This window comes from Dreissena polymorpha, chromosome 2, assembly GCF_020536995.1.
Source record: "Dreissena polymorpha isolate Duluth1 chromosome 2, UMN_Dpol_1.0, whole genome shotgun sequence".
In the NCBI taxonomy this organism is placed as follows: domain Eukaryota; kingdom Metazoa; phylum Mollusca; class Bivalvia; order Myida; family Dreissenidae; genus Dreissena; species Dreissena polymorpha.
Window position 1 is genome coordinate 89,522,651 of NC_068356.1, and position 23,482 is coordinate 89,546,132.

Here is a 23,482-nt window from a genome sequence, read left to right on the forward strand (position 1 = left end):
TTTTATAACATGAAACCGTTTTATTTTTGTATTCTTATCAAGGTTTACGTCCTTCAAGTTCAAATTGTTTCAAGGAAAGTGTCACATGCGTCCAGTCCAGATTTGATTTCGACACATGAAAACGTACGCGTCAGTATCGTAGGATGTGGGGGAGAGGGGGGGGGGGGGGGGTGTGGTTGTGCACACGTGTTTTTGTATGTTACACTATTTCATACGAAGAAACACTTAGAAGTGTGTTCACGTATACTATTTCCGTAGCCGAACACGACAATATTTCTATAGCCTCACACGACACTTTCGTTTTTATCTTTGTGTAGTTGGTGCATGTCTGCGATTTCCTAAGTTTTGATAGCTTATGCGCAAAAATGTCCCTTCTCACAATTTTGAATATTAGCCGCGTCATGCCATATGCGGCATGCCTACATCCCGACAAGACTGCAGTGTCTTTTGTCATAAGCCCCATTTTCGCATGATGCGGGTCATTTGACCTTAAGAAATGCCAATACGCAGAACCTAGAATAGATAGCTGCTTGGTTATCAGTGCGTATATATACGTGCGGCAGTCGTGAGACCCATTTGAAGTCGAATAGCTGAACAGTTGGTCTACAAACACGAAAAAAGATGAAAGTTTGTGCCACTGTCGCTGCCCTGTACGTCCTGTTAGTAGGTGAGTTTGAAGAGGTTATTGAACTGTTAGAATCTTGTCGATTTTTTATATCCTTTTATTATGTTTGTATGTTATCCGCCTGTTTTTAAAAGAAAGTGTTGACTGTGCAATATGGTGTTATATCTCGCCAATTGTGAAATGACACTGCCTTTATGCGTGAAAATATTTAACTTATGTTACGATAAATATTAAATTTACGAACTGGAAGAGATTTAAGAAGTAGTATACTCTTATAGTTTTATTAAACCCGTGGAAAACTTGCACAACCAAAAATCTAATGCAAATACTGAAAACAATCAACTATTGTGAACTCTTTACCTTTCTAGAGAAGAAAAATACATAAATATACATGTACTGCCTTTGTGATGATTATGGTAAAGATTAGATTTGACATCATAAAGCATTCTTTTACATGCAGGAAAAACTGCATATGTTTTAAACGCGTTTAGTAATAACGTATATTTTCAATATTTATAACATGTGATTAGAACAAGAATAAGAACAGCCTTTATTTCTCGATGTCTATTATCAAACCCAAAACATGATTCATAATGCTGTATTTTGCGTTTTGTGATTAAGTGATCGGTTCTTATCAGAAAAATAATAATTGGCCATTAATTAATTAATATACAGATATGATTGTATATGGTTATGTTTTGATAAATAAAAGTACCGGTAAGATATAATCTTTATAAAAAAAAGCCATCGGTGCAAGTAAGTCAGATAAACAAACAACAGTAAGTTACGATGTAAATGTGAGTCCGAAGACTTAAAATCACATGACACAGTAATTTTGTAACCCATTCATTCCAAATCCAATTTATCACAAACGCTACATATATTGTACTGAATTCTACTTTTGAAAACAGTTTTGACCATTCTTTCTCGCTCTCGATATTAATCACAATATAGAAATAACCTGTAGGCATACATTTGTGAAAACTGGGCATGACTGCACAGTCTAATCTGGGACACGACACTTTAAGCACTAAGCATCGTTTTCCCAGAACGAGACTTTACGAAAGTGTGTTTTTGCAAGGAATAACTGCGAAGGCCTTGCCTAGACAGATTGGCGAATCGTGTCCACTATTTTGCCCCGCCCTCTACGCACCTCTGTGTGGCTCCGATGGAAAAACATACGGTAATTGACTTATGGCCAAGTATCATGAACAGTCTCAATTTTTGAGCCGCGTTCTGAAAAAACTGGGCAAAATGCATGTGCAGTCCGCTAAAGCTAATCAGTTACGACACTTACCGTCTAAACACGATTTGCGATAAGAATGGACTTCCTTTAAATGAAAAATACCATAAAAGCGGAAAATGTCATCCCTGATTAGCCTATGCGGACTGCACAGGCTAATCAGGGACGACACTTCACGCACATGCATTAAGCACAATTTTCTAAGAACAAAGCACTTTTGAGCTCAACTCAGAATATGGGTAGTGAGTTTCCATTCAGCTGTGTATTGGGAATGGTTGTCGGCACTCAAACAAACTGATATATGAGCTAAACGAATATGCACACATTCCTCCTTAAACACATGTTTGGACTCAAAACTCATAAGGACTCATCGGAACACCAAACTGACCATGGCGATCAAAGTTTTATTAGAAATTGAGAGAAAACTAAAAGTTCGTTAAAGATATTGACTTAAGAATACTCTTGATAGTAAGTCAAGTCTCTACAAGTCTTGAATTAAGTGCACTATTTTTATATGTTAATGGTGAATTATACTTTTCCGCGTTATTTTTTGTTTTAATTTTAAAAGCGAGCCTGAAATGTTTCATGGTGTAAAGGAGTATACAAACACAAAAAAACATTATTTCTGTTTCCTTAGATAACAATTGCCTGTTTCACCGAGCCCAGTGCATGGATCAGACCGGAAGTCTCACCATCGTGTCGCACCGTTCATGTGATGATGAGCTGGTGGCATCGTGAATCCCTCGGGGGACAATTTGAATAAATTATACCGAGAATAGAATTGAAGTTTGTGCATTGCTATTCAATATTTTGTCAATTGTGCCGCGCTCTGCGAAGACCGGGCGTAATCCATGCACGTGAAATATCGTCCTACATTAGCTGTGTAGTCCGCACAGGCTTATCAGGGGCATAAACGTTTAGCTTTTATCGAATTTTGATGGAAAAGAAGTCTCTTCGATAGGAAAGTTTAGTCTATGCGAAAAGTCACGTTTGGAATGCATAGACTTAGATTGGATGACATTTAACTCACATGCATTAAGCGCGGCCAAATTATTTAGTTGTCTAAATTAATACATATTACTATATTCTAGACGATATTACGTAACATGTTTGTGGATAAAGAGAATAGTAGGTCAGTTATGGATAAAGATGTTTTTATTATGCGAAGATTTGAAAACAAATGAGTGCAAAATTGCAGTTTATATTTATCCCCCTCTCAGCATATTTTAGACGATATTAAGTAATATGTTTGTGGATAACGAGAATATTAGGTCAGTTATGGATAAAGATGTTTTTATCATGCGGAGCTTTGTAACAAATGAGTGCAGAATTGCAGTTTATATGTATCCCTCTCTCAGCAAACAAAACAAGATTGATGTTAATCGGATAAACATTTAGATCATACAAAGATGCGCACATGAAACGATATTTAAAACGACAATGTGTAGTTCAGAATGATCAAAGATACGAAGCAAAGATACGAAGCAAAGGGTGACGACTGACTAAATTCTTATAAATATTTCCATGTGGATGGTTGAATTTTTTATTTCAGTGTATGGAATATACATCAATAAGGACATGTCAACATTTTCATAAGCGATAAAGTATGGGTCAATCGATGACTGCTCGGGTCAAGATTACAATATAGCCTCAGTCTAGGAAAATGGGGTTTAATGCATGTGCGTAACGTGTCCTCCTTTATGAAACTTTTCGTTAAACGGAAGTCTCTTCTAATCGAGAATCCCATTAAAACGGAAAGTGTCAACCTTGATTGGCCTGTGAAGAGTGCACGGGTGAATCTTTGATGACACGTAACGCATATGCATGTTTCCTCGTTTTCAAAGAATGAGTCTTATTTAAATCATCTAAAAGGTCGGTGTACACGGGCCCCGATGTTGGACTTTCAGGTGCTCGTTGTCACACATGGCGTTGTTCAGCTCGCAAACGTTCTCTGTAATAAAATATACGCAAAGTGAACTTTCAACATCACCAGCGGGGGAGAGATCTTACAATCCCATGTTTGTTTTTTTAAATGTATGACATGGGGCCCATTGCCAAACATTGAGGCTCAACAAAAATGTATTAGAGAAGAGACACATTAACACCACAAACACACGCAAATGATAACTACTGGGGTCAACGCCTTGGTACTGCCAATTTATAGCACACGCTTCTTTAAGTAAGATTCGAACCCATGACATCTTTGTCGTTAAACAATCGCGGACACAACTTTACAGCTTTGTTACATAACGCTCACATTGCATTATGACTGGAAAATCGTTTACATAGAGGATGACTATTCGTGTCAGTGTAAGATCGTTTGTTATTTCACGAGTGATCATAGAAAATGTTATTTGTCTATCATCACTCAAGAAAAAACAAACGATCTTACACTGACATGAACACATTTTCTGTTTCTTTTATGCCCCTTTTTCAAGAAAATAATTAACAGCTGTTTCCCTTTCGCTGAAAAGTTACCCTTTCTCCCGTGGCGTGCTTCAACACATGTCAATACCCAAATTGACGTCATTTTTCGACGAAATGATGTCACTATTCCAGCGAAATTCTCCAGTTAAACTCTTTTACAATGTAAATAAACGGTGAAAAAAAAGCATAAAAAAATAAAAGTTGGTGGATTTGGTGGAATACCGATTTTAATTCACTCGTGATAATAACAATCTTGATATGGTAATCTAAAAATAGAAAAAGTAGGTACGAAAATGTGCTATTATCACCGGTGAAAATAAATTTTTTTTTATTTTCACTGCTGTTATTTCACTTCAGAAATGTCGTATGTTATCATTAGGTATAAAAGAAAGATATGTTCCTTACCGTATGTCCGTCCGTCCGACCCACAGACCGGCTCGTGTACGGGCCAGCACCAAGGTGTCGTGCAAATGATGCCGCGCGCACGAACACTCGCGCATTCACCGGCGTGCTTTTGGTACAGAGTAGGCTCCGAGCACAAAGCGTTTGTCAAATAGCACTGATTAACTGTAAAAGATCAAACTGTAGTTTAAAACTATTTAATTCAGCTCGATTGAACAGACGTATTATTTAAACGCCATTGAGTCCGTTATATGTGTAACGGCAGCACTTGGTGTCCTTTGGGGAGATTTAAAGACACAGTGGTTATCAAAAAGTTTACCTCCTTGTCGCAAGGGGGGGGGGGGGGGGGGGCACCATATAAATAATGCCACTGCGACATAATGGGCTATAAAGCTTAAGTTATTTCCATCCGTGTTTTTTTCCTATTCACGTATTGTATAAGTGTTTATACGAATGAATCTGAAATATATCATAACAACCGAGAATACATTTAAATAAAATACGATGATCACAAAAAGACTAGAGCTTAGGTTATCACCAACCATAAGTCTTTCCATCTGAAGCGCACAAAGGCTCGTATACTGTTGGACATTCGCCGACACAGTCACCTGGCGGATCTCTGAACACACCGAAACTCCGCACACCTTTAAAGATTTTTGCAAAATGCAGTCTGGTTACAGTCTACTCAATAATTTTTGTCTGCAATTCTATACCCTCTGAAAAAAAAATCAACACAATTTATTCGAGGACAAAATTCTGTGTGAGGGTTCTTGGCCATGACTTCATTTTTGAATATTTCTTTGTACATTTGGTAGGAATTTTTTTATTGTGTACTTGAAATGCACTGTTTAGCTGAAGGTTGGAGACTACATGATACTTTTACAAATGGCGGTACACCTTTATCAACCGGAGAGTAGACGGTAAAATAAAATGTAGAATGGCATGAAAAAACAACTACTGAAGCAGTCACCCATTACCGATGTTTGGCTTTGATTATCAAAAATATAAATGAAAATGTACTTACATGCCACGGTTGTAAGAAATACAATGAGTTTTACACTAAACATACTGTAGCGAGTTTCGGGTCAACACAATAACGAAATATCTACTCTGTAGTCACGTGATTTGTAACAACCTCCTTATCTCCTATCACAGGTTCTAAATTTTAGTATTTCATAATGCACTGACACGACTGTGTCATTATTAAAATCATCTTTACGCAATGTATAACTATAGCCAATTCGAAAAGTTGTGCAGTTATTAGAATGCTCAATACTGATTATTTACGTAAAGGGAAACGACTGTGTATTCACAACCGTAATAATGTACACAGTTTTTTCCCTTGAGCGTAATATGTAGTTTAGTTCTGCAATTTATTGACACATATACAATTTTCTCCATGACTTTAAACATTAAACACAAACTTAACGTTTAATGAGTAATATGTTTATATATATTGTTTAAAATGTGTGTACACTGTTATATAGTTGACTAAATTTGTTGTATTTATATGAAACAAAAAACATTACATTAACTGTTTTTAAAAATATTTTTGTAAATTGCATGTCGATTTAAAGTTTTTTTAAGTGTAAAAATGTTTATAAAAAGCGATGTCCACAAAGTTTGTCAAGCAATAGTCTTAAATGAAACATTAAGAGGATAAACGTTCATGTAGGTTTTACTTTAAGTTTTTCGTTTTGGTAACCCGTACAAAATACATATACATACTTTGCATATTTGATGCATGAAACGCGATATTGCCACACAATTGAATAACAAGCAAGAAGTTAAAGGCAATTGATGAAAAAACCACCATGATGATCTCTATTTATATCATGAGCATAATGAAGCCTTTATATCACGAGAGTGCGTAATATTTATGGTAAATATAATCGTGTTAAACATATAAAATTATCATTATGAAGCTAGCATTGTCACTATTGTGGATTTTGTGATGATTTTTTGGTTTATAATAATACATGTAAAAATTATTAAAAATCGTCGATACTATTCGGTAAATAAGCCGATTTCAGTAAGGACCTATAGACAGAAGTTTAATTTGAAGTTCAATACATGAAGTGTCGTCTTGCTTAATGCAACTTTACGAGGATCATTCTTAAGATTTTCCGCATACCCAACTTACTCTCTTAGGTAAACATCGACAAGTGTTCAATACTCGACGAAAAATGTGTATTTGAAACGAATACAACAAGTAAATTGATATCAAACAAGTTGTTACACCGCTAGATTGATAGCCAAACATCTATGAGTACTAGCGCTCAAGAATGCACACTCATTGCGGGTTCAGATACGCGGGTAAATTAAAGCAACTCAACCGCTGTTAAAACCAGTTTAAACCCTTTTAGCGCTGGAACCGAATTTTAAAGGCCTTTGCAAACAGTTTGGATCAAGATCAGACGCCACAAAACGTGGCGTCTGATCAAGATCCAAACTGTTTGCTATTCTGATAGTGGGTTTTGAAAAAAGGGAAGAAAATAATGATTTTAGAAATTCAACAGACACCAATTTAGCAGACGACAAAATTTCCCAGCATGCAAAGAGTTAAGCATTTGAGCCTCGCTCTGATAAAACGGGATTTCATGTATGTGTGTAAAGTGTCGTCCTAGACTAGCCTGTGCAGTCCGTACAAGCTAATCTGGGACGACACTTTGGGCATACACTGGAGTTTTGCAAAGGAGGGACTTCACTTAAACGAAAAATACCATAAAAGCAGAACATTCCGTCCCTGAAGAGCATGCGTGGAATGCACAGGCTAATCTTGGACGAAACTTTACGCACATGCAGTAAGCCCAGTTTTCCCAAAACGAGATTTATATTACAAACGCAATATCGCTATTAAAGGGGTATAAAACCGTGTCTTATTGAAATTAAATGTTCTGATAATCCATTCACATCCGAATACGAAATACACCAGTACAGCATGTTGCTGGTAGGACAAAGGTGAAGAGCTGGGCACCTTCTTTGAATAATGTATAAATATGCTCAAGGTGTGTGTTTATGTGAACTGCTGCTTTAATAGTTCAAAAACAACTGTTTTATTTTGATCAGCCCCGAGGAACGAAGAAGGTAACTAAAAGGTGCGATGTGCATATCGATATGCATAAATAGTTACTTATGTTTATGTATGCGTAGGCTAAAATACATCTTTGACAGCGTGCGCACTAACACATTTAAGCGACTTTTTACAAATGTTTGTAAATCATCGTTTCTAAAGTCATCATCGAGGTCGCCAATGACCAGAACACAGCAGTTATATAATCGGCAAGTTAAATCAAAGTTCACGATGGTGTCTTGTGTTTGTTTTATATACCAATAATTTGACAACATTTGCGCGTGTGCAACTTTAATGTTGAAGATTGGATTATGTCATTAAAATACCAATCTCTAACATTGTTTACAAAAGGAATCGAGAGTGGAATCCTGCCTAGCCTCCCGCAAAGGGATATAAATCAGGCACTAATCAGTGAAAGATAGTTTTATTGTCATATCGTATTAGTGGAAGTTAGCCTATTTATTGTTCGCGTGATATTGGATTACTTACACCTCTTCAGTGCGGTGAGTCCCATTTTATTAAGTTGAGTATAGGCATTCTTGAGATTACCATTAAAGTGCGCTTTTATTATTTTATTGTATACGTTGTTTAAAATGACGATTGAATTTTAAAACGAGAACTTTATGTCATCTAATTTACAGGTTCACCTAAAAAGGGACCTTTTCACAGATTTTGGCATGTTTTGAAGTTTGCCATTACAAGATTTGAAAATGATAAATGTAAACATCGGAACATACGAGTTTAAATATAAAACAAAAATACAATTTAAGAAATAAAAAAGAAATCCACACTCGGACTCGAACCATTGACCATTAGAGTAAAAGTCTAGCGCTTAAAACACTCGGCAAACGTTCAGCCATGGCACTAAAAGTAGTCTAATCACTGTCGTACCAAACAATACACAAAGTACTGAATAAGTATTGATCTTGCGTGTGAATTAACAGTATTGCCAAAACTTCCATGTTGATGTATTCTGTACGTAGACAAGGTATCTTACCACAACCTCACTTCGACAATCTTTAGCAATTTATCAAGATTTATCCAGATAAATTTGCAGCATCACTAAATAGTCTATCATTTTCTCCACTGTATTTATTGTAACCTGAGATGCCGTGTCGGACCGTATTTGGTACAAAAACGAATATGGTACATTTTAACCATATTCGGCCGAATATGGTACAAATGTACCATACTCGGACCGAATATGGTACAATTTTCGACCGAATATGGTACAAACATTGTACCATATTCGGTTGGAATAAGTTTTTCTATGCTCGCCAAAACGTATTTGGTACATACCAAAAAAACTCATAAAAATGAAAATGGCCAACGTATATGGTACATAAATTATGTATTTCTTAATAAATGAAATAGTCTGCCGATGTGTAAACTTTTTTTCAAACTCAAATACATTGTATTAACCTAATATTGGAAGTGACAAAAGTATCATCATCATCATCATCATCATCATCATCATCATCATCATCATCATCATCATCATCATCATCATCATCATCATCATCGTCGTCGTCGTCGTCGTCGTCGTCGTAACTAGCAGTAACAGAAACAGCTAACCTAACCACACTTTACATGGATTTTGCTGGTTGTGTAACTGTTTCGCCGGCTAGCTCAGTCGGTTGCGCGTCAGATTGGCACGCAGATTGGGTTCGATTCCCGGGCGGGCCAGATACTTTCGTGGAGATCATTAATAGCAATTTTCAAATTTTTAAAACTTTTTTTTTCGAAAGTGTATTTTCACCAAAATCCGATTTAAGAGATGTTGAGCTCTTTTAAATGAATATATCTCTCCAAAAATAAGGATGTTTGACTGGCTGCTTTAGACAGGTGTGACTGTATTCCTAAACATTACTTTGTAAAGTTGATTTGTCGTTCCGACGTCATATTGCTGAGAAGCCGACAAAGCTTTGAAGTTTCCGATTTTTTCTTTGATAACGTGCCGCTTTAAAAAGGCGGGAATTTTGCACACGAGTCTTACTCAGAAGTCAGTAACCATATTTGACTTGGCGGTCGGCAAGAAAAGTTGTGATTTTCGACTAGAAAGAATTGAAATCCAAACTTTCTTCAAACTTCAAAAGAATTCTTGACAGTAAGTACTGTACATAATTTTAATTTTCAGTTGTCTTAATATGCATTGATGTTTTAACATGCATTGATTTTTATGTTTTATGCCCCCCCCCCCTCAGAGTGCATTTGCAGTTGTCCGTCCGTCTATCCAATTGTCCGTGGCATTCCTTCCGGGTGCGTAACTCCTAAACTGCTAAAATATTTAAGCTACAGTCATTTTTTCGAAAGTGTATTTTCCACCAAAATCAGATCGAGCTCCTGTAATCTGTAGATTTGAACATTTTAAATTTTATGGAGTTTATAGGTCTTTGACCTTCGAACCCTGCCTAGTCGTGACTTCTGGTGAGCGACCTAGGCCCCCAGGGCCCCTTCTTTATATCCCTTCCATCCACGTAGCATTGGTTTCTACAGACCGTTTGTCCGTTGACCGCCATAAGTTTGCCCGCTATTTTTCCCTTGAATTTGAATTCGGTTGGATTTCAATGAAACTTTACATGAAGTACTTGCTACTTTCATTGCGCATATTGCCCGGAAGTTCGGATTGTAAATTTTAGCGGAGCTATCAGACGAGTGATTTTAGCTCAGCTCATGTCGTGAGACATTCGTTTTCGACACGCGGTGTTCAATACAAGCTCTATTAACTAATGAAGTATAAATGTATAATAACTTATTATATTATTTCAGATGAAGGAAGCAATTAGGAGAAAAAGGAAGCAATTAGGGTGCTTGCCCAGGTCGAAGTACGACATTATTGTCAGATGTTTAAACGGATCGTTCGATGTCCCTGTGAAGAAACGGACACCTGAAGAGAATAATTGTTTGGCCATGATTAGAAAACGTAAGGACTTCGAGCTTGGTGACCGGGGTTCTTTATTGTGTGGCGGAAAGCAAGTCCTTGTGAAAGAAGATCTTCCTAGATTTGTTGAGAAGATGTTCATGGAAAACAAAGGATGTGGAGCAAGGGTTATTTACAACAAACTGAAAGTAAATTACACGGGGTTCTCGGAACAAGCTATCCTTGAAATACTGTACAATAGCAAGTATTACCATGAGAAGTATCCGAGATTTACAAACAAGCCAAAGCCAAAGACAATTACAGAAGAGGAACCAGGCAAAAGATGGCAGATTGACATAATTAACATGAAAAATCAAAGTGTAAGCTACAAGGGGTCCACATACAGTTATATTCTACAAGTCGTGGACGTTTATTCTAGGTACGTTATGCCAAAACCCCTGAAAACGAAGAGTTCGCGTGAAGTTGCAAAGGCATTAGAGGACGTGTTGATGGTTAACCTTGCCCCTGACATCATCCAATGTGACAACGGACTGGAATTTAAAGGCCCTAGTATGAAACTTTTGTTGAACAAGTACAACATCAAAATGATCAATAGTAGGCCGTATCATCCTCAATCACAGGGCAAGTGTGAAAGGTCAAACAGTGTTATAAAGGCCAAGATTCTATTTGCAACAAAAAGTAAACGTGGATTTAACTGGGTCGAAGGGCTTCAAGATTTAGCCTATGCCATAAACACAAGTTTCAAACGAGTTCTTGGGGGTCTCACGCCCTTTGAAGCCTACTACGGAAGAAGTCATGTTTTTACCAAAGAACGTCATAGTTCTCGTGAAATAAAGAAAACCATACGGCGAGCAAATAAAAAGGCTTACAGGTCGCTGTTGAAAAACGCAACTTCCCCAAGCAAGTACAAAGTAGGAGAGACAGTATTAATTCGCTATCCCTTTCGAAAATCCAGGGTGCCAACCAAAAGATATGTTATCGAAGGCAAGGTAGAAAAAGTAAAACGAAATGGTGTTTATATCGTGTCATTTCAAGTACCGAACAAACCCGAACTTGGATTCGTAAGCAAATCGGTTGGGGTCGAAAACATGACTAGCCTAACTGTTGCGTTAGAGAAACAACGAAAAATTAAAAAACATTCATTAAAACAGAACCGCTCAGAGAAATAAAATCACAGAACTAAGTACTATCATGTTTTAACACACCATGAAAATCTGCAGTTGTTGGATGGGGTGAATATTGCCATGGACCCAAATCCGGATGGAAATTGTCAATTTGCTGCTATATCGCATCAACTTGGTAAAATTGGTATATACAAAGACGTAGATGCTTTACGTAAGGAAGCAGTCCATCACATTGTAGAAAACAGATATTTCTATGAAACTTTTGTCTATGATGAAACATTTGATGAATACGTTAAGAATATGTCTAAGAATGGGACATACGGCGACAACCTCACGCTCATTGCACTTATGAGAGAATATAATTTGCAGTGCCTGGTAGTTTCTACCCGAGGACTAGAACACTCATCAATTGTGTCAGCAGATGGAAAGTTCGATGGTGATGTTGGAACAATTGCATTGGGGTATTTCCCAGAAGGATTTGGCATGCATTACGTTAGTATCCGTATCAATCAACGCGTGTACAAGGACATAATATCACGCTTAGAACAGTCGTATGACAACGGTGACTCTGGCGACAGCGCTGCGTCTGGCGACAACGCTGCGTCAGGCGACAACGCTGCGTCTGGCGACAACGGTGACTCTGGCGACAACGGTGACTCCGGCGACACCGCTGCGTCTGGCGACAACACTGCATCTGGCGACAACGCTGCGTCTGGCGACAACGGTGACTCTTGCGACAACGGTGACTCCGGCGACAACGGTGACTCCAGCGACAACGGTGACTCCGGCGACAACGGTGACTCCGGCGACAACGCTGCGTCTGGCGACAACGGTGACTCCGGCGACAACGCTGCGTCTGGCGACAACACTGCATCTGGCGACAACGCTGCGTCTGGCGACAACGGTGACTCTTGCGACAACGGTGACTCCGGCGACAACGGTGACTCCAGCGACAACGGTGACTCCGGCGACAACGGTGACTCCGGCGACAACGCTGCGTCTGGCGACAACGGTGACTCCGGCGACAACGGTGACTCTGGCGACAACGGTGACGTCTCTGTGTGTTCAGCCCTGAAAGAGCTTCAAGATATGATAAACAATAGAAGGGCACAGAAGCGAACGACTTTTCCATTTCTGATGTTACCACTTCACATTCAAGTTGAAATTTTTAAGTTCTGCATACAATCAAACCCGTCAATCCAGTTTGTGTTGGCGAAGGTCGGCAAACCCTTTAGAGATTTAATAAGGTCAATGAGTTTGCAAACACCTAGAATTTACATTCGGCCGGATATTGGACTAGATACTAGTAACAGAAATCCTGTTAACGTTCGTTTCCTATTAACAAGAGCGGGCAGAAACAGCGGTCTTATTTCGGCAATAAAAGAAATCATCAAGGGGCCAAAATGGGCAAACGCATGGCTGCGTTTGCGTGTTAGTGGAATCGGTTGGTATGATATCATAGATGTCATGTACAGACATTACAGGTGAAATATACATGTATATCGGTGTTTGGAAACCTGTTATGTTATTTTTGTGATTGATGATTATGTTCTTCTACCGGAAATTTGTTGTCATTTGCTCATTTACTGGTAACTTTTTACGAAGCACATTTGGGATATTTTGGCTGCTACTAAAATGAATGTATATATGTATATTATGTCTTGTCAAAATGCTACAGTTGGATTAAAATTTAAATGCTGTTCTATGTTCTTCAATATTACTTTGAAAAATCCTGTCAGTATACCAATAAATGAAAAAAGTACAAGTTTGTTGAATCTCTTGAATGAAACAAATTATAAAATACAAAATGTAAAATGAATATGTGATGATGATGATGACAAAACATTTGTGATGATGATGATGGTAAAAAAATTGTGATGATGATGGTGGTGGTGATGATGATGACAGTGGTTATGATGATTGGGGTTTGATGATTGTGGTGATGATGATGATGATGATGATAATGATGATGATGATGATGATAACAAACGTTTTGGGATGATGATGACAGCGATGTTTATCGGACGATGATGATGGTTATAATGATGATGATAAGTTTTTAGATGATGATGACGGCGATGTTTATCGGCCGACGATGATGATAATGATGATGATGATAACAAAATATTTGTGATGATGATGATGGCGATGTTTATTGGCCGATGATGATGATGATATTCTCATCGTCGTCATCATCATCACAACATCCTCATTATCGACCGAAAACATCGCTGTCATTATCATCACAAAAAAACTTTTGTGATCACCATTACGATCATGATAATGGATATGATGATGTTGGTTTTGATGGTGATGATGATGGTGGTGTTGGTAAAGATAACAACGATGATGATCATTGGGGTGTTGATGATTGATGTGATGATGATGATGATGATGATGATGATGATGATGATGATGATGATGATGATGATGATGATGATGAGATAACGATGATGATGATGATGATGATGATGAGATAACGATGATGATGATGATGATGATGATGATGATGATGATGATGATGATGATGATGATGATGATGATGATGATGATGATGATGATGATGATGATGATGAGATAACGATGATGATGATGATGATGATGATGATGAGATAACGATGATGATGATGATGATGATTACGATGATGAGTGTGTATCATATTCGGAACGAATGTGGTACATTTTTCATCCGAATATGGTACAAGTTTGTACCATATTCGGTCAGGCATTTTACCCCAAAACTGCAGATACGTATATGGTACAATTAGACAGTTGTACCATATTCGGCCGAATATGGTACAAACTTGTACCATATTCGTTTTTGTACCAAATACGGTCCGACATGCCGCATTGTGAAGTCGCGTACCGAACTCGGGTATCACCTTTCAACAAAACACACCGCACGAACTTGGTATACTACAAGAAGGGAGGGTTGATCGGCTTTAATGTACGCATCTTCGGACACAGGAGTGGAATGAACGAATCCCTGAATTTTTAATTGTTTGATTAGATTAAGTTTTAACGATAACAATTTGAAGCATATACAAATAGCGTGCAATTCAAGCAATATTGCTAGGATTTTACAACGCTGTACATAGAATAATTATAATTTTTGTAATATTATCATCGTCGTCATGATCTTAATCGTCCTTCTCCTTCTTGTACTTATCCTCTTGCTATTCATCATCGTCGTGATCATCATCATAAGAAAACAGAAACAATATTGATGGCGTATTGCACGGATGTTGTGCATACAAACTATTAATTGTTTTGTCATCATCGTTCTAATCGCCATCGTCATTATTGCCGTCATCATTATCATCGCTATCGACGCCTTTGTCGACGTCTTCATCATTGTATTCGTCATCAGCATTATAATTACGATAAGCATGACCAAAATGAGAATCTAAATCGTCATCGTGAGCATCGCCATCTTCACCATGCACCTCAGTTACAAGATTACAGTGAGTCGCGTTCTGAGAAAACTGGGCATAATGCATGTGCGTAAAGTGTCGTTCCAGATTAGCCTGTGCAGTCCGCACAGGCGAATCAGGGACGACACTTTCCGCCTACATTTGATTTTTGCTAAGAAGAGACTTCATTTGAACGAAAAATGTCCTAAAAGCGGAAAGTGTCGTCCCTGATTAGCCTGTGCTGATTGCACAGGCTAATCTGGGACGACACTTTACGCACATGCATTATGCCCAGTTATCTCAGAACAGTGATCAAAGGCAACGATTAATCCTCTTTATCTTCATAACGTAGTGTTGTATTAATTTCTCAACAGGACACTTTCTGACGGCACTCTCCCTGTTGTAATTACAAACTTTGATCCGCAATCGGAAGACCAAGGGGGCCGTTGAATGCTTTTTAGCGGAGATCCCCCGCGTGCAGGGACGGTGATAAGTGGACCGTAATTGGTCTGGGGGATCAGCTTGCCAGTGCATGGCAAACATGCCTATCTCTATCCGTGGATCATCCTAAAGCCAAGATGCAAGGCCACTATGTAATATTAACGAAATCGATGCGATATAATTGAAATTTTATCACACCACTGCAGTAGCGCTTAACGTAAACCGTGACGTAAAGATGACGGCAGCGGAATGCGGCGTTGTCGAGCGTTCGTTCGTGTATTATGCTATAAACGATCGTGCACATTCAAATTGTGCTTCGTACTATGCTGTAGGCGTAATTTGAGTGTAATTTATGTATTTATTAATGAAATGTCATTCATTTGCACATGTATACTTAAGGCTGGTTGTATGTATTTGATGATTTGACAAAGCACGTGGCTGTACTAGATATTTGATACACATTTACATGTAAATATGAAAAAGATTAGGATGTGGAAATACCATAGACAGAAAGCTTTACTTCCATATATTTCTGACTCAATCAAAGATGGTGGGGTAAATTAGTTTGCCTTCGTTGGTATCTAGGTTGGTCGGTCAATCAAACAGTTGTTCTTAAGGTCAGTGAGTCAGTAAGCCAAGTTCGCTACCACCCGCTATTCTTAACTGTTTTTATTAGATCTGGCCCAAACTCCATGCATAGAATAATGCGTACAATGAAGGCAAAGTTCGACCATCGGCCAAATGTTACCCAGAACTATTAGATTCTGAAAAGGATAGATTTGTAAATGGCTTTAGTAACCGTTTTCGCTCTATTAAGCCGCAGGTTTAATCGGATCTTCGCCATACTTGACGTAATTGTTTAAATCTATACTATCTTAGCCAAGTAAGTTGCTTGATCAAACTCCGCAGGGTTGGACCTTGATCTATCAAATTTTGACGTTTCCACAGTTTCCTGGTACTCTGCCCTGCGGTTGTCGTACACTGTTTTTGCAAAAACTTTGTCTTATCTTCCGACCGGCCAAAAGAGGGTGGTTGAGTTTACCTTTTTAAGAACATATTTTATTTAATTGTAGACTTGCATGACTTGTGAAAATTAGTATAATTGTTCATGTTTGACAACTCCAAGCATCTGTAGCATTAAGCACGTTTTATGCACCATTATATAACTCATGATAAGTCTGCGACCACACTCTTATTGCAAGGAAATTAAGATAGGAAATCAATTCGTGTACAAATAATGGCAATGTGGCTTTAACATAAGTGATTGCCGACTTACGGTGCGAAATTAACTGCGTTCGCACACGCTATTAAACACACTTTACATGCTGCTGTTGATTTGTACTCGAAACAAAGTCTACAGGACCCAAATTATGTTTATAATCGGACCAAGTATCGTTCTAAGCAAACAAGCCATTTAAATATGTTTTGTATTCTTAATTGTATTGATAACTTTAAAATGAAAAACATTTTTTGGCGAAAAGTATGCACGTTTTTACTAAATCGCATGGGTTGTTTTGGAGAAAACGTAAATGAAATACAACACGCAATAGGTAATTCACGCATACCAGCCAGTGCAAAATGCCCGAAGGAAAACTTAGTTTAATTTCAATAAATTCATTTGAAATTAATTCTTTATTTTTTATTCACGTCGTATGAAATTACATCTATCTTTATGTCGTATAGGATTGTTATGCACCGTAATGCTTTTTGAGTTTTCGCTTAAATTTGCTTCAGCTAATTATCTCAACTTAACGCGTCGTATTTCATCGATATGCGACGGATTATTTAGGGGAAGAAAAGATAAATCCCGGAATATATACTTTACTCTTTGATAAGCAAGATAAATATTTTTCCACGGTCTCTGTTATGCATATTCATTTTTAATTAAATTGACCACCAAGATCGAACGGTCTTTGATATAAGACTGATTTATGGATTAATCATTGTTGTTTTATCTTATGTACTTTCATTGTGTCAGTGTTTATGTACTTGTATAATGCCACATCGAGAAAATTCTAAAATCTCTCGTTAACTTTATATCTGAACGCATACAAATATGTAAAGAATGCTTTATTAACTGTATAAGCCGTAGATATATGTTAAATCAGTCAACACATGTGTTTTAAACACAATTCCTAAAACAATTATTGACAAATGGGATAAAAATATTTTCATATACCTTACTCAAATATTGGAAAGGCCAGAATCATTACCTTTCGATTTTCTGCGCTAATGTTTGTGGAAAAGGTACGGGCTAATTTGGGATGAAAGCGACTCAAGATAGCTGCGGTTAGAAGCGACAAGGTTTGTTTTGTTACTAATACACTAACATTTACGATGTTACGGTATGAATAAGAATAATATTGACTGATAACTATCAATTTACTTACGCTCGCAACTATCTCGTTGAACAGTTCTGAATGAAACATGTTTGCAAATAATGGTAAAATACAAGAATTTAGTAATAAGTGGTAACGTGTAGACATGTTGTAAGATATTCATGCACATATTGCACGTATGTTTTGCTTCATAGACTTGGTTGAACACATGAATATTGGTTAAACTGCAAATGACAAAAAGAAAACTGTTTTCTTGCGCATTCTGCGAATATATATAATAAATATCTTAGTTCTAACTCATTATAAAATTGCGAACTCAAATCGTTGTAAATGTGATTGTTCAAACGTATTTATTTTGGTTCGATTTCGTCGAAAGCCGTAGGCTTATTTTTATTTTTAAACGCTTTGGGACTATAACCAGTACAATGTACTTGTTGTCTATGGGGGGGGGGGGGGGGGTCTAAAGAACAGTGGGGATCGAGCCCGTGATCTCTCGGTCGCAAGGCGGACACCATATCCAGTACGCCACGGTGGTATATAGAAATGATGTAAAATGCCAAACAGAAACAATCCAATATTTGCAAAACGTGTGCACAATTAATAGTTCACTTACCTTCGACATGATAGAATAACAACCATGTTCATTAAACACATTACACATGTTGAAAGACATTGTAAATTACTATTGGTATTTTACCTACTTTAGGCGTTTCAAACAAAATATCTTGTTATGCAAGTCGTATAAAGGAAGTGACAATTTGGTCATAATAAAATGCCATGTTCTTAAATATTTTCAATAGTAACTGAATAATCATAATATTAAAGATAAACAAGAACATCACGACCGATTTTATGAATATCGCGTAGTGGCATGGTTTACATAATTTTAGATGATGTATGTCACACGCGTGAACAAATTGCACTTTTAAAATTGCACTTTTAAAACACCATTTGGAATATTTTAATAAGATATTGCCGCACCTTTCAGTCAAGTAGACGATACATCATTTTCGATTTTTTTTTCTTATAAACCGGTCTTGTCGATTATTTCATGCTATATCTAACACACGTTTCCAATAACTCAAATACGTTGAAATTGACGTCCATTTATTTCGACAGAAACAACAAAAATAATAAATTGTTTTACTAGTGTTTTACATGACTCGATATTTATTATTGAACCAATTTGTTTAATGTACTTAAAGATATGTCAGAAAGTCCTGTCAGAAAAACTGCTTTTTATAAGTATATTAATTGAAACTAAACAAATAGATAGGCATATACATCTAAGAGCCAAAGTTAAGTTATTAAAATAATAACACAATGGGTCAAATGAAACGAAATGTGTTTGAGGTCACATTCATTCATACAAGGCCTCCTCCTTCGCAATTTGCCAGATAATGATAACTTGTCTATCAAACAAGCCTTGTTAGCCGCCCCGGGAAATTTCTCTCAGGAGCCGATTCAATCTTTATCATTCATCATCTGTCCCGAAAAATTCAATCAAATAAATATTCATATCTGCGAGTGTATTTCTTTACCTCTATTTTTAGGAGCTCGTCTCAAGATATAAATGATATATATTTTCTCACTGGAATTTTAGAAAAGTTTGATAGAGAGGCTCCACTAAAAGGACCTATTGAAGCCAGATTCTCATAGGAGAACTACGTGGGCGTTTTAATTGTAAATGGTCGTTTCACAGTGGAAGTGGAATAAATTGACTATTTCCGAAATGTTGCTATATTTGTAGCGTCGTTCATAAGAAAAGTATATGACGTGCGCATGCGTTATGTGTTATATAAAGCTATGTCGGACCGTATTTGGTACAAAAACGAATATGGTACAAGTTTGTACCATATTCGGCCGAATATGGTACAACTGTCTAATTGTACCATATACGTATCTGCAGTTTTGGGGTAAAATGCCTGACCGAATATGGTACAAACTTGTACCATATTCGGATGAAAAATGTACCACATTCGTTCCGAATATGATACACACTCATCATCGTAATCATCATCATCATCATCATCGTTATCTCATCATCATCATCATCATCATCATCATCATCGTTATCTCATCATCATCATCATCATCATCATCATCATCATCAATTATCAACACCCCAATGATCATCATCGTTGTTATCTTTACCAACACCACCATCATCATCACCATCAAAACCAACATCATCATATCCATTATCATGATCGTAATGGTGATCACAAAAGTTTTTTTGTGATGATAATGACAGCGATGTTTTCGGTCGATAATGAGGATGTTGTGATGATGATGACGACGATGAGAATATCATCATCATCATCGGCCAATAAACATCGCCATCATCATCATCACAAATATTTTGTTATCATCATCATCATTATCATCATCGTCGGCCGATAAACATCGCCGTCATCATCATCTAAAAACTTATCATCATCATTATAACCATCATCATCGTCCGATAAACATCGCTGTCATCATCATCCCAAAACGTTTGTTATCATCATCATCATCATCATCATTATCATCATCATCATCATCATCACCACAATCATCAAACCCCAATCATCATAACCACTGTCATCATCATCACCACCACCATCATCATCACAATTTTTTTACCATCATCATCATCACAAATGTTTTGTCATCATCATCATCACATATTCATTTTACATTTTGTATTTTATAATTTGTTTCATTCAAGAGATTCAACAAACTTGTACTTTTTTCATTTATTGGTATACTGACAGGATTTTTCAAAGTAATATTGAAGAACATAGAACAGCATTTAAATTTTAATCCAACTGTAGCATTTTGACAAGACATAATATACATATATACATTCATTTTAGTAGCAGCCAAAATATCCCAAATGTGCTTCGTAAAAAGTTACCAGTAAATGAGCAAATGACAACAAATTTCCGGTAGAAGAACATAATCATCAATCATAAAAATAACATAACAGGTTTCCAAACACCGATATACATGTATATTTCACCTGTAATGTCTGTACATGACATCTATGATATCATACCAACCGATTCCACTAACACGCAAACGCAGCCATGCGTTTGCCCATTTTGGCCCCTTGATGATTTCTTTTATTGCCGAAATAAGACCGCTGTTTCTGCCCGCTCTTGTTAATAGGAAACGAACGCTAACAGGATTTCTGTTACTAGTATCTAGTCCAATATCCGGCCGAATGTAAATTCTAGGTGTTTGCAAACTCATTGACCTTATTAAATCTCTAAAGGGTTTGCCGACCTTCGCCAACACAAACTGGATTGACGGGTTTGATTGTATGCAGAACTTAAAAATTTCAACTTGAATGTGAAGTGGTAACATCAGAAATGGAAAAGTCGTTCGCTTCTGTGCCCTCCTATTGTTTATCATATCTTGAAGCTCTTTCAGGGCTGAACACACAGAGACGTCACCGTTGTCGCCAGAGTCACCGTTGTCGCCGGAGTCACCGTTGTCGCCAGACGCAGCGTTGTCGCCGGAGTCACCGTTGTCGCCGGAGTCACCGTTGTCGCTGGAGTCACCGTTGTCGCCGGAGTCACCGTTGTCGCAAGAGTCACCGTTGTCGCCAGACGCAGCGTTGTCGCCAGATGCAGTGTTGTCGCCAGACGCAGCGTTGTCGCCGGAGTCACCGTTGTCGCCAGACGCAGCGTTGTCGCCGGAGTCACCGTTGTCGCCGGAGTCACCGTTGTCGCTGGAGTCACCGTTGTCGCCGGAGTCACCGTTGTCGCAAGAGTCACCGTTGTCGCCAGACGCAGCGTTGTCGCCAGATGCAGTGTTGTCGCCAGACGCAGCGGTGTCGCCGGAGTCACCGTTGTCGCCAGAGTCACCGTTGTCGCCAGACGCAGCGTTGTCGCCTGACGCAGCGTTGTCGCCAGACGCAGCGCTGTCGCCAGAGTCACCGTTGTCATACGACTGTTCTAAGCGTGATATTATGTCCTTGTACACGCGTTGATTGATACGGATACTAACGTAATGCATGCCAAATCCTTCTGGGAAATACCCCAATGCAATTGTTCCAACATCACCATCGAACTTTCCATCTGCTGACACAATTGATGAGTGTTCTAGTCCTCGGGTAGAAACTACCAGGCACTGCAAATTATATTCTCTCATAAGTGCAATGAGCGTGAGGTTGTCGCCGTATGTCCCATTCTTAGACATATTCTTAACGTATTCATCAAATGTTTCATCATAGACAAAAGTTTCATAGAAATATCTGTTTTCTACAATGTGATGGACTGCTTCCTTACGTAAAGCATCTACGTCTTTGTATATACCAATTTTACCAAGTTGATGCGATATAGCAGCAAATTGACAATTTCCATCCGGATTTGGGTCCATGGCAATATTCACCCCATCCAACAACTGCAGATTTTCATGGTGTGTTAAAACATGATAGTACTTAGTTCTGTGATTTTGTTTCTCTGAGCGGTTCTGTTTTAATGAATGTTTTTTAATTTTTCGTTGTTTCTCTAACGCAACAGTTAGGCTAGTCATGTTTTCGACCCCAACCGATTTGCTTACGAATCCAAGTTCGGGTTTGTTCGGTACTTGAAATGACACGATATAAACACCATTTCGTTTTACTTTTTCTACCTTGCCTTCGATAACATATCTTTTGGTTGGCACCCTGGATTTTCGAAAGGGATAGCGAATTAATACTGTCTCTCCTACTTTGTACTTGCTTGGGGAAGTTGCGTTTTTCAACAGCGACCTGTAAGCCTTTTTATTTGCTCGCCGTATGGTTTTCTTTATTTCACGAGAACTATGACGTTCTTTGGTAAAAACATGACTTCTTCCGTAGTAGGCTTCAAAGGGCGTGAGACCCCCAAGAACTCGTTTGAAACTTGTGTTTATGGCATAGGCTAAATCTTGAAGCCCTTCGACCCAGTTAAATCCACGTTTACTTTTTGTTGCAAATAGAATCTTGGCCTTTATAACACTGTTTGACCTTTCACACTTGCCCTGTGATTGAGGATGATACGGCCTACTATTGATCATTTTGATGTTGTACTTGTTCAACAAAAGTTTCATACTAGGGCCTTTAAATTCCAGTCCGTTGTCACATTGGATGATGTCAGGGGCAAGGTTAACCATCAACACGTCCTCTAATGCCTTTGCAACTTCACGCGAACTCTTCGTTTTCAGGGGTTTTGGCATAACGTACCTAGAATAAACGTCCACGACTTGTAGAATATAACTGTATGTGGACCCCTTGTAGCTAACACTTTGATTTTTCATGTTAATTATGTCAATCTGCCATCTTTTGCCTGGTTCCTCTTCTGTAATTGTCTTTGGCTTTGGCTTGTTTGTAAATCTCGGATACTTCTCATGGTAATACTTGCTATTGTACAGTATTTCAAGGATAGCTTGTTCCGAGAACCCCGTGTAATTTACTTTCAGTTTGTTGTAAATAACCCTTGCTCCACATCCTTTGTTTTCCATGAACATCTTCTCAACAAATCTAGGAAGATCTTCTTTCACAAG

At 37.9% G+C, this 23,482-nt stretch overlaps 2 protein-coding genes and 1 long non-coding RNA gene across 3 annotated transcripts in view; 2 read left to right on the plus strand and 1 right to left on the minus strand.

Annotated features, from left to right (window-relative positions):
* Nucleotides 1-501: 501 nt before the first annotated feature.
* On the plus strand, nt 502-2,649 carry LOC127870346 (uncharacterized). Its single transcript, XR_008044770.1, has 3 exons — nt 502-667; nt 1,707-1,808; nt 2,506-2,649. It is a non-coding gene; the product is annotated as an uncharacterized LOC127870346 (long non-coding RNA).
* A 748-nt stretch (nt 2,650-3,397) lies between these two features.
* On the minus strand, nt 3,398-5,884 carry LOC127870347 (four-domain proteases inhibitor-like). Its single transcript, XM_052412970.1, has 4 exons — nt 5,722-5,884; nt 5,240-5,341; nt 4,701-4,862; nt 3,398-3,819 (listed from the first exon to the last, which is right to left on the minus strand). Exons 1-4 carry the CDS (start codon nt 5,762-5,764, stop codon nt 3,734-3,736), a joined length of 393 nt encoding a protein of 130 aa, XP_052268930.1. The 5' UTR covers nt 5,765-5,884; the 3' UTR covers nt 3,398-3,733.
* A 2,264-nt stretch (nt 5,885-8,148) lies between these two features.
* Nucleotides 8,149-23,482, plus strand: part of LOC127868001 (protein NDNF-like) — a 67,915-nt gene continuing 52,581 nt past the window's right edge. Inside the window, exon 1 of the mRNA XM_052409550.1 lies at nt 8,149-8,273. The gene's annotated coding sequence lies outside the window, so the exon portion shown is untranslated. The remainder of the gene's footprint in view (nt 8,274-23,482) is intronic.